This window comes from Ahaetulla prasina, chromosome 16 (genome assembly GCF_028640845.1).
Source record: "Ahaetulla prasina isolate Xishuangbanna chromosome 16, ASM2864084v1, whole genome shotgun sequence".
Lineage (NCBI taxonomy): Eukaryota > Metazoa > Chordata > Lepidosauria > Squamata > Colubridae > Ahaetulla > Ahaetulla prasina.
The window spans coordinates 7,626,739-7,639,412 of record NC_080554.1 but is presented as its reverse complement, the minus strand read 5'-3'; the positions used below and the strand labels follow the sequence as shown (position 1 = coordinate 7,639,412).

The window sequence follows — 12,674 nt, the reverse complement described above, 5'->3', positions numbered from 1 at the left end:
AGAGAGAGAGACTGGCGGGGGGGGGGGAATGTATAACGAACAGCTAAACCGCTGCAAGTATCCTGCCGCCATTGAACGCTGACAATCATCGCTAATCAAGCTTCAGGAATAAAAAAAATAAAAAAAAAAGATCTGGTTAAGCAATTATCATCCCTGAAAAGGAAGGATAAAAGCAACTTTGATGCCCCCTTGAAGGGGGCTCATTAGCATCTCAAAGGAGATGTCAGCTACTTTAGCTTTGCCAACTTTGGAGCTCCCAAAGATTTCGCCCTTCAGAGCTGTTCAGAGCTCAGCTTCCCCCTAAAAATCCCACAGATAAGCTTTCACTGGATCTAGGGTTTAGAATGGGGAGGTGGAGGGTGGGGAGGAGGGCTCCAATTACAAAGAAACCAGGAAGGAATGACCTTCTATCATCAAAGAGGAAAAACAAAGAAGGCTTAAACCCGAGTGTTAAGTGTGAATAAACCTGAATCTGGGTGAGATTTCAGGCTGGTTTCACACACTAGTCAAAACTAGTCAAAGTACTATTCTGGCCATCAAGATGATAGCAGGTAGCCGTCCCCAGGCACATACTACCACATGTGGTGGATATGCAAGGAAAGCAAGAAAGTATTAAGACCTAATACTTTTAGACCTAAGTTTAACTCACAGAATCATCTATTGTAATGTCCTTCCTGTCAAAGACTACTTCAGCTTTAATTGCAATAATACAAGGGCAACCAATAGATTTAAACTTAATGTAAACCGCTTTAATCTAGATTGCAGAAAATATGACTTCTGCAACAGAATCATCAGTGCTTGGAATACTTTACCTGACTCTGTGGTCTCTTCCCATAATCCTAATAGCTTTAACCAAAAACTTTCTACTATTGACCTCACCCCATTCCTAAGAGGACCATAAGGCATAAAGCGCACAAACGTGCCTACCGTTCCTGTCCTATTGTTTTTCTTTTCTTCTTCCTATATATGTTTATATGTGTATATACTATATAATCTTTTTGTATGATGATGTGACAAAATAAATAAATAAAAAATAAATAAATAAATAAAGTATTGGGAGAAATTACATAATCGGCTGGAAGAAGAGGGCCGTGAAAATATTTGCAGATCCCTCGCATCCTGGACATAAACTGTTTCAACTCCTACCCTCAAAACGACGCTATAGAGCACTGCACACCAGAACAACTAGACACAAGAACAGTTTTTTCCCGAAGGCCATCACTCTGCTAAACAAATAATTCCCTCAACATTGTCAGACTATTTACTGAATCTGCACTACTATTAATCTTCTCATTGTTCCCATCACCAATCTCTTTCCATTTATGAGTGTATGACTATAACTTGTTGCTGGCAATCCTTATGATTTACATTGATATGTTGATCATCAATTGTGTTGTAAATGTTGTACCTTGATGAACGTATCTTTTCTTTTATGTACACTGAGAGCATATGCACCAAGACAAATTCCTTGTGTGTCCAATCACACTTGGCCAATAAAAATTCTAATCTAATCTAAGAGATAACTCAACAGAATATAGATTCCAAACCGGAATTATATCTGTTGGAAATAATACCAGACAGAGGGTTACGATAATATTTAAGTTTTTACATATACTGACAGCGGCAAGGATTTTAGTTGCTAAATCCTGGAAGAATGAAAACACCCCGACAGACGGAGACGTGATTCCGAAATTTTTTTAGAATGTGCTGAAATGGATAGGGTAACTTTTAAAATTAAAGATGAAGAAGACTCAGGTTACGAGCGGATACGGAACAGTTTAAACTATTTGGTTATCCTATTGGAATTATATCTAACTAGATGAGTTAACAACACAACGTCCAGAAAGGCTAAGCGTTCTCACATAAAAGACATGGAAGCGCTCATAAGCCTGGTTGCCAAAAACCTCAACATTGTTGTTGTTGTTGTTGTTTTTGTTGTTGTTGTTGTGATGATGATGATGATGACAGTATACACAGCAAACGAGATAACTATGCTGGATTTCGTATCACAGATCACTAGTCGAACACTATTACTATTATAACACTAACATCATCATTATCATCATTATTATTATTACTATTATTATTATTATTGAGATGAATTTATTTTTGTATTCCTGGCTTAGAAAGAAAAGACTAGCTCCGCAACAGTTGCCTCTTGGTCCAAGAAACCTGCTGAAGAGATGCTGTTCTCTATCTCATTTCAGGCCACCTTGGATGGATGGTAAGAGCGACGTTCCTTTCCATCGTTTGTTATCCATGCGATGTACGCACATGGTAATAATAATAATAATAATAATAACAACAACAACAACAACAACAACAACAGAGTTGGAAGGGACCTTGGAGGTCTTCTAGTCCAACCCCCTGCCCAGGCAGGAAACCCTACGCCACTTCAGACAAATGGTTATCCAACATTTTCTTAAAAACTTCCAGTGTTGGAGCATTCACAACTTCTGGAGGCAAGTTGTTCCACTGATTAATTGTTCCAACTGTCAGGAAATTCCTCCTTAGTTCTAAGTTGCTTCTCTCCTTGATTCATTTCCACCTGTTGCTTCTTGTCCTGCCCTCAGGTGCTTTGGAGAATAGATTCACCCCTTCTTCTTTGTGGCAGCCCCTGAGATATTGGAAGACTGCTATCCTGTCTCCCCTAGTCCTTCTTTTCATTAAACTAGACATACCGAGTTCCAGCAACCGTTCTTCATATGTTTTAGCCTCCAGTCCCCTCATCATCTTTGTTGCTCTTCTCTGCACTCTTTCTAGAGTCTCAACAACTTTTTTACATCGTGGCAACCAAAACTACATGCAATATTCCAAGTGTTGCCTTACCAAGGCATTGCTGGTGTTTGCTTACGAGAAAGATATCAGCCAAACTTACCTACACAGTTGAAAGATAATTCCCGACGGCAAAAGAGGGAGCATCCATCATGATTCACTTTGTTCATGTCATCACATTCTTCCCCAAGGTCTCTGCCAAGAGAAACAACTGTTTAGGACAATCGGATTATTAAAATAAATTTTAAAGGGTGAGAGGATCTGGAGAGGAGACCTTTAAACCTTAAGAGGTTAAGCCAATTTCTTTCTTAATGGGCCTTTTTTTTTTTTTTTTTGCTTTTCTACAAGATGCACCAAAAAGAGAATAGGGAAGGAAGGAAGGACGGAAGGACGGAAGGAAGGAGAAAGGGAGGGAGGAGGGAGGAAGGAAGGAAGAAAGAAGAGGAGAAAGAAAGGAAACAGTGAGGGAGGGAAGAAGGGAAGGAGGGAAGAAGGGAAGGAGGGAAGAAGGAAGGAAGGGAGGAAGCGAGGAGGAAGGAAGGAGGGAGAGAGGAAGGGAGGAAGAAAGGAACAGGGAGGGAGAGAAGAAGGGAGGGAGGGAGGAAGCAAGAAGGAAGCAAGGAGGAAGGGAGGGAGGAGGAAGGAAGGAAAGAAGAAAGAAAGGAAGGTGGGAAGAGAGAGGGAGGGAAGGAAGGGACAAAGGAAGGAAGGAGGAAGTGAAGGAGAAAGGAAACAGGGAGGGAGGAGGGAGGAAGGAAGGAAGAAAGGAAGGAAGGAGGGAGGAAGGGAAGAGAGAGGGAGGGAAGGAAGGGACAAAGGAAGGAAGGAGGGGAGGAAGTAAGGGAGAAAGGAAACAGGGAGGGAGGGAGGGAGGAAGGAAGGAAGGAAGGAAGGAAGGAACGGAGGGAGGGAGGCAATTATAACTGTTTGGGACTAGATGAAAACTCCTGTAAGCTCCATCAGAAAGGTTGGTGAAGTAGGGTACCAATACATTCTAAACATTTCCTATCAGCTTTAAAAAATTTAAAGCCAGGGACTTTAGCTGGTTGGCCAAGGATGAGATGGCGGAGTACCCATCACCTTTACTCATCCCCTGAAGAGAGGAAATTTTGGTCTGTGCTCACTTATGCAGAGACCTCAAATCTGAAATAGGACTGAAATTCAATCTTCTCATTGTCATAAATCCTTGCGGGACCTCTCGTTTTTTCTGACAGCACCAATGACTTTGGGTCTCTGTTCTGTTTTTTTCTTTGATGGTCAAGGGACTGTTACAGCCTTTCGCGTATTTAATTTGCCCTCTGGAATATTTCTGGTTAAAAATAAAATAAAATAATGTCTCTTAAGTGGGCCGAAACATCATAAAACAATTATGGGGATTTGCAGGCAAGCAACAACATAGCAATGAATGTTGATTGAAGGTCAGCCAGTTTGGGGTAACGGTTAAAGGCCCCAGACTAGAAATCAGGAGATGGAGAGATTTAGTTCTGCCTTAAAGCACAAAACGAACTGGGTTACTTTGGGTCAGTTTGTTTCTGTCTCTCAGCCCTAGGAAGCTAAAATCAACCGTGTGGTGGAGGGAGAATCGCTTCTGAAAAAGCTTGCCAAGAAAACTAGCAGGGGATTAGTCTCCAGAAGTCAACAATGATATGAAGCCAGACGCAAAAAGATCAGCACACTTTTAAACAATGGGAGACATTGGTGTCAAATTGTGCAATGTTGGGACCCACCTTGCAGATTCTCGAACAGATTTTTTCTGTGTGTGTCCCCCCCACCACAAAGAGAATTCTGTTTTTTCAGCATGGCCTTAGTGTTCATATATATATATATATATATATATATATATATATATATATATATATATATACTCCCAGGAGCTGAAGCCTGAAGATGACGAATGAGACTTAGAACGTTGCCAAGACATTTCCAATTTTACACGGAGAAACCGAACAACCAAAGACATATATATATATATATATATATATATATATATATATATATATATATATATATAGGTCTTTGGTTGTTCGGGTTTTCTCCGTAAAATTGGAAGTGTCTTGGCGACGTTCACGAAGTCTCATTCGTCATCTTCAGGCTTCAGCTTCGTGCTTCTGGGAGCAATGTGATCGCAGCTGTTTCTTCCTTTTAACTGCTAGTGGGGTTTGAACTGATTGGGTGGGAGCTTGGCTGTGCTCTGATTGGATGGGGTTTTCTGTGCTCTGATTGGCTGGGGTGTGTCCTGTGTTGGTGGGGGCTTGGTTGTGCTCAGTCTAATCTGTGCTGCAGGGGATTTGAGCTGGTGAGCTGCACTGCTGCTGTTTGGCCGTGTTCGTGGTCGTGCTACATCTTCGTAGTGGGTGTCAGTCTGCTGCATGTATGGATTGGAGGGGTTTGAAGTGGCTAATGTTGCAGCTGCGGTCTGGCTTCTGGTCCTTGGTCGTGCTTCCTGATCAGTGTGGGTTTGGGTGTGCTTTCTGGGTGGATGTGTGGTGGTGACATCCTGTGTGGACCTCGTGAGTGTGGGTCTGGTGTCATTCCTCGTGTTAGGGACACGTTTGTCAATAAGGGCAGGTTTCAAATGGCTGGTAGGCGGAGGTATCATCTCGTTTGTTCATGCTGTGTGGGCGTTTTCTATCTCGATGGCTTCTCTGATTATTCTGTTGTTAAAGTGTTCAGTTTTGGCGATAGTTCTGGTCTTTTAAAGTCAATATCGTGTCCTGTGACTTTAAAGTGTTGGACCAGGGAAGAAGTTGGTTCCTCTTTTGTGAATGAGTTCTTGTGTTCTTCAATGCGTGCACTTATTCTTCTGTTGGTTTGTCCAATGTATGTGGTGGGGCAGGCGGTGCATGGGATTTCATATACTCCTTGATTTTCTAACTCAATTTTGTCTTTGGGGTTTCTTAGGATGGTGGATATTTTTGGTTTGTGCAGAATGCTGTCTTGATGTTATGTTTGTGGAGGATCTTGCTGATTCTGTCTGTGGTGCCTTTTATATATGGGAGGAGGGCTGTGCCATTTTCTTGCTCTCTGTCTTGGGTTTTAGTGGGGGGTTCTTTTTGGATTAGTTTGGTAATCTTATTTCTCTGGAATCCATTGGATGTTAGTACGTTTGTGAGAGTGTGTAGTTCGGTTTTTAGGTGTTGTTCGTCAGCTAAGCATTTTGTTCTAGAGATGAGTGTCTTGGCTACGGAGTTGATCTGTGCTGGGTGGTGGTGTGAGAGTGCATGCAGATAGCGGTTTGTGTGTGTTTTCTTCTGGTAGATGGTGTGTCCTAGGGAGCCATTGGGTTTCTTGTAGACTAAGACATCTAGGAAGGGAAGTTGGTTGTTAACTTCTGTTTCCATGGTGAACTGTATTTTGGGGTGTAGGCTATAAACGTCGCCAAGACACTTCCAATTTTACACGGGAGAAAACCCGAACAACCAAAGACCTATATATATGGGTCTTTGGTTATTCAGGTTTTCTCCCGCGTAAAATTGGAAGTGTCTTGGCAACATTTCGACGAAGTCTCATTCGTCATCTTCAGGCTTTCGGCTTTGTGCTTGTGCGAGACGTCTTATAGAGAGATGGCAGCTCTGACCATGGTTTGCACGCACAAGCACGAAGTCGAAACCAGTTATTCTATTCTGTTATTCTGTTTCATTACAACATGAGTAGTCCTGTTACTCAACACACTCATTTTTTTTGCATCTGCATCACACCGAATCATACACTCGCCAACCAGGCTGGGTTTTATACACTAAGCTAAGCCACAGACAGACTAACCAGAGCTTAGCTTAGCAAAGCTTAGCAAAAGCCTTTAGTGTTTCAAATGAGCTGGCTGAGCGGCGAACGAACGCCAGAATTTTCCTTCGGTTTTTGTTTGTTTTGTTTTGGTAGGAAATAAATCTGGAAAGCAAAATTCAACAGTTTCAACAGATGCAATAAGGGTTGGTAGGCCAAGAATAAAAGGAAGAATTCCACTAGATCTCACTAACATCAAGCTTTTTTTCTTCTTCTTTTTTTACAAATGCAGCCTTCCTTAACTTTAAATAAGGGGGGGGGAAACATAACGACAACAGCAAAATCCCCCTCTGAAAAGCAACGATAACTCCTTTATTATCAATGCATGGCTGATTTTTCTTTAATGTATTATCCTCCTGTGGAAAATTACAAGAAATGTTTTTGATTTCGAACACAGAAAATTCAAGAAGCAGTTTCTATGAAAGAGCGATCCGCTCAAAAGCAATAATAATAATAATAATAATAATAATAATAATAATAATAATAATAATAATAATAATAATAATAATAATAATAATAATAATAATAATACAGCTTGAATCCCACAGACAGACAGACAGATAGATAGACAGACAGACAGAATGGTGGGATTCAGCCAATTCTCACCACTTTGGGAGAACCGGCTGTTAACTTTCTCAGCAGTTTGGCAAACCGGTTGTTGGAAGAAACCATTAAGGCAGAGAACCGGTTGTTAAATTACTTGAATCCCACCACTGCACGGAACCCAAAATCTTGAATGGAAGCAGAAAATGTGAGGCAATAATAACAACAACAACAGCAGCAACAACAATAAAGATTTGTACTTACTTCTGGATAATCCCATCACCGCAGTAGCCTTTTCCGTGTGTGTAGGACAGGGTGGGAGAAGGCTCACTTTCCTTTTGCTCAGAAACAACAGAAACCCGATAATGGTATGATGTGCCATCCTTCAGGTCCCTGCAAGTGAAGAGGAAAAAGAAGATAAGTCAGATGGACATTGAGATCCTTAGAACCTGGGCATAATGTCCACTTCCTTGAAAAACCACTTTTTAATTTTTTATTTTTTTTTGCCAGATGTAGCAATGCTGTGTTTATTTATTTGTGATGATCTTTGGAGCTCACTGAGCTTGGTGGTTTTCTTGCAGATGTTTCTTTACCCAACTAGGGGACATCATCAGTGCTAGAAGAGAGTGGAGCAGGAGGAGGAGATGGAGAAGGAGGACTGTGAGATCCTTGGTGCTCCCTGAGCTTGGTGGTTTTCTTGCAAATGTTTTTTTTTCCCCCCAACTAGGGACATCATCAGTGCTAGAAAGCAGTGGAGTGTGAGGAGGAGGAGGAGGAGGAGGAGGAGGAGGAGGAGGAGGAGGAGGAGGAGGAGGAAGAGAACTGTGGAGTCCTTAGTGTTCTCTAAGCTTGGTGGTTTTCCTGCAGATGTTTCTTTTTCCCAACTAAGGACATCATCAGTGCTAGAAGGGAGTGGAGCGGAGAAGGCGAAGGAAGAGGAGGAGAACCGTGGGGTCCTTCTTGTTCTCTGAGCTTGGTGGTTTTCCTGCAGATGTTTCTTTTTCCCAGCTAAGGACATCATCAGTGCTAGAAGGGAGTGGAGTGTGAGGAGGAGGAGGAGGAAGACGAGGAGGAGGAGGAGGAGGAGGAGGAGGAGGAGGAGGAGGAGGAGGGGGAGGAGGAGGAGGAGGAGAGGAGAACTGTGGAGTCCTTAGTGCTCTCTGAGCTTGGTGGTTTTCCTGCAGACATTTCATTCCCAAACCAGGTACCATCATCAGTGCTAGAAGGGAGAGGGGTTCTTTCATTTCCTTCTATCACTGAAGTTACTTAATTGCATAATGAAGCATCTGCAAGAAAACCCACCAAGGTCAGAGAGGACCAAGGACCCCAGCGTTCAATCCTGAGCTGCAGATGTTTTCTTCTATTGGTTACGCATTTATTTCTCAGCGCAATACGACCGCCTATCTCACGGAAAGCAGCGTACGTGGGAGACAAAACACAGACCGTATCCAGCATGGACTTTCATACAATTGTGCATCACAATCGCTCGGGTATCTTCGAGAGAAGGGATGGAGAGGAGCACAAAATCCTCACAAGTCCTTTTCCGTGCAGGCTCTCCAACTTCAGGCAAAAAAAAAAGGCATGTTGAAAGCAACTCAAAACCACAGTTCCTGAGGGGTCTTTCCAATTATCCCATGCCTCCTGCTTGTGTTTTGCAAGCAATGACATTTAAAGGTTGTTTAAGAGAAAGAGGCTTAAGTCGAGGAAACAGCCTCTCCCAGCCCCACCACATCTTTGGAGTGAGAGTGGCCCTCTTCTAAATGAAACCCAGATTGCTGGGTTGTGCAAAAATTAGCCAAATCGTCCTCTTCATAAAGTATGGGTGCTTTTTTTTTATTATTTGAATTTTATTTTAATGTTACTGGATTGTTTTAATTATTTCCAATGAAAGGGTTGCATTGTCTTAAAGCTAGTAAGGTTTCGGCCCTGGTTTGATTGGCTAAAGAGATGAAGACGTAAGCCAAACTAATTTATTCCTCTCTTAATAAGAGTTTGTTTTATTCCCAGGAGTGGGGCTGCTGTACGAATTCATTTTATCATCTGAGGTGGGGGGAGGGGTGTGTGTGTGTCACTGCTACCTTAATATTTGGGATTTGGGTTTAGAAAGGAGATGGTCCCGTTTAGCATTTTTACGGGCGATTCCAAACCAAAGCCTCTATTTCCTTATTTAAGTATTAAAGCTTGTAGCATCCAAGCGTTAGACTCAGCCCTGCTTTGTTTATTCCAAGAACACAGGCAATTTACAACAATAAACAGTAAGGAACATAAACCAATCACTACCCAAATTAAAACCAATCATTAAAATAATGAAAAACACCAGGAAAGAGGCATCTTTTTACCCTCTTTTACCATGTTTCCTCGAAAATAAGACCCTGTCTTATTTTTATTTTATTTTGCCACCGAAAAAGGCACCACGTCTTATTTTTTTTGCGGGTGGGGGGGAATATCGTCCACTGAGGTTTGCCACCGGTTTGCTTCGCGCGCACGCGGGGAGCATTTAAGGCCTAATTTTAAATGACAATTGCCCGACTGCTGGATGTTTACATTTTAAAATTAAGTCACAATATCTGTGCTTCCTCTTCTTCGTGTAAAAGAAGACATGCAGCATGAAGTAATGAGTTTCTGGAGGAAAGAAAAGGGACGGGAAGAGAAGGGAAGGGAAGGGAAGGGAAGAGAAGAGAAGGAAAGGAAGGAAGGAAGGAAGGAAGGAAGGAAGGAAGGAGGGAAGGAAAGAAGGAAAGGAAAGAAGGGAAAGGAGGAAAGGAAGGAAGAAAAGGAAGGAAGGGAAGGAAGGAAGGGAAGGAAGAAAGGGAAAGAAGGAAAGGAAGGAAGGAAGGAAAGGGAAGGGGAAGGAGGGAAGGGAAGGGAAGGAAAGGAAGGGAAGGGAAGGGAAGGAGGAAGGGAAGGGAAGGGAAGGAGGAAGGAAAGGGGAAGGAAGGAAAGGAAGGGAAGGGAAGGGAAGGAGGAAGGAAAGGGGAAGGAAGGGAAGGAAGGAAGGAAGGAAAGGAAGGAAGGAAGGAAGGAAAGGAGAGGAAAGGAAAGGAAAAGAAAGGAAAGGAGGAAGGGAAGGGAGGGGAAGGGAAGGAAAGGAAGGGAAAGGAAAGGGCCTCTGGTGGCTCAGCAGACTAAGTCTGTCTGTTATTAACACAGCTGCTTGCAATTACTGCAGGTTCAAGTCCCACCAGGCCCAAGGTTGACTCAGCCTTCCATCCTTTATAAGGTAGGTAAAATGAGGACCCAGATTGTTGGGGGCAATAAGTTGACTTTGTATATAAATATACAAATAGGATGAAGACTATTGCTTGACATAGTGTAAGCCGCCCTGAGTCTTCGGAGAAGGGGGGGATATAAATGCAAATAAAAAATTTTAAAAAAGGAAAGGAAAGGAGGAAGGGAGGGGAGGGGAAGGGAAGGGAAGGGAAGGAGGAAGGGAGGGGAAGGGAAGGGAAGGGAAGGAAAAGAAAAGAAGGAAAGGAAAGGGAAAGGAAGAAGAAAGAAAGGGAAGGGAAGGGAAGGGAAGGAAGGAAGGAGGAAGGAAGAGAAGGAAGGAAGGAAAGGAAAGGAAGGAAGGAAAGGAAGAGAAGGAAAGGAAAGAAAGGGAAGGAAAGAAGGAAGGGAGGGAAGGGAAGGGAAGGGAAGGAAGGAAGGAAGGGAGGGAAGGGAAGGGAAGGGAAGGGAAGGAAGGAAGGAAGGGAGGGAAGGGAAGGGAAGGGAAGGAAAGGGAAGGGAAGGAAAGGAAAGGAAAGGAAAGGAAAGGAAAGGAGAGGAAAGGAAAGGAAAAGAAAGGAAAGGAAAGGAGGAAGGAAGAGAAGGAAAGGAAAAGAAAAGAAGGAAAGGAGGAAGGAAGGAGGAAGGAAGGAAAGGAAGGGAAAGGAAAGGGCCTCTGGTGGCTCAGCAGACTAAGTCTGTCTGTTATTAACACAGCTGCTTGCAATTACTGCAGGTTCAAGTCCCACCAGGCCCAAGGTTGACTCAGCCTTCCATCCTTTATAAGGTAGGTAAAATGAGGACCCAGATTGTTGGGGGCAATAAGTTGACTTTGTATATAAATATACAAATAGGATGAAGACTATTGCTTGACATAGTGTAAGCCGCCCTGAGTCTTCGGAGAAGGGGGGGATATAAATGCAAATAAAAAATTTTAAAAAAGGAAAGGAAAGGAGGAAGGGAGGGGAGGGGAAGGGAAGGGAAGGGAAGGAGGAAGGGAGGGGAAGGGAAGGGAAGGGAAGGAAAAGAAAAGAAGGAAAGGAAAGGAAAAGGAAGAAGAAAGAAAGGGAAGGGAAGGGAAGGAAAAGGGAAGAGAAGGGAAAGGAAAGGAAAAGGGAAGGGAAGGGAAGGGAAGGGAAGGAAAAGGGAAGAGAAGGGAAAGGAAAGAAAAAGGGAAGAGAAGGGAAAGGAAAGGAAAGGGAAGGGAAGGGATGGGAAGAAAAAGGGAAGAGAAGGGAAAGGAAGGGAAGGGAAGAGAAGGGAAAGAAAGGGACAAGAAAAGTGTCTAATAATTATGTACATTATAAACTGGTCTTTTTAAAAGAAGACAAGGATGGCTGAAGTTAGTAGCTATTCAATTATGGTGCCGGTTCTGCAACAGCCTCGTTTTAAATATGGAACCCTGCCGAAAGAGGGAAAGGTGGCAGGGCGGAGGGAAGAATCCTTGAGAACATTTTCAGCGATGATGCGCCACAAAATGGATAAAGAGCTTCATTCAACCAGATGGCTATTTCCAGCCAGAGGAAGGTCCCTGTGAATCATCAAGCTGGTGTCCTTTTCCTACATGATAACGGAACAGAACGTCCTTCTACCCAAAAGGGACCAGAAGCTAACAAATAATTCAAATAGAGTCGCTCGAGAGTCTGACCTCATCTGTCCTCTCAAATGAACCTTCCTATCAACTTTCCTTCCTCTTTAATTGCTCATGATGTCCCCAAGTTATCCTCCTCTTAGGCGATTAATCTCTTCTCCCCCTCCTCCCAAATTCATTTACGGGTATTTTCCTACAACTGAATTTCCAGGGCTGGAGAAAATTCCTTCTGCTAGACCTCAAAGGCCAACTCTGTGTGCACTCGCAAAAAACAAAGTTCTTGAAGACACGTCTAGTCTAACAAAGAGAAGGACGAGGGGTGGACAAGAAGATCTCCAAGGTCCTTTCCGATTCTGTTAAGGCAACTGGACTTTCTTGGTTTTTCCTTTGAAAACATAACAGAACAACAGAGATGAAAGGGACTTTGGAGGTCTTCTAGTCCTCAAGCAGGAGATCTTATACCATTTCAGACAAATGGTTGTCCAATCTTTTCTTAAAAAACATCCAGTGATGGAGCATCCACAATTTCTGAAGACAACTTGTGTTCCATTGGTTCATTGTTCTCACTGTCAGGGAAGTTCTAGGTTGCTTCTCTCCTTGATTAGTTCCCATCCGTTGCTTCTTGTCCTGCCTTCAGGTGCTTTGGAGAATAGGTTGATCCCCTCTTCTTTAATAATAATAATATAATAATAACAACAGAGTTGGAAGGGACCTTGGAGGTCTTCTAGTCCAACCCCCTGCCCAAGCAGGAAACCCTACACCATCTCAGACAGATGGT

The 12,674-nt window shown here is 42.9% G+C and overlaps 1 protein-coding gene across 1 annotated transcript in view; it reads right to left on the bottom strand.

The window, feature by feature from the left end:
• The window catches only part of PAPPA (pappalysin 1), a 191,968-nt gene that overhangs the window by 107,122 nt on the left and 72,172 nt on the right, over window positions 1-12,674 (bottom strand). The window contains exons 8-9 of the mRNA XM_058159425.1: window positions 7,363-7,491; window positions 2,879-2,970 (exon numbers count right to left, since the gene is read on the bottom strand). Coding sequence (XP_058015408.1) covers window positions 2,879-2,970; window positions 7,363-7,491 — 221 coding nt within the window. The remainder of the gene's footprint in view (window positions 1-2,878; window positions 2,971-7,362; window positions 7,492-12,674) is intronic.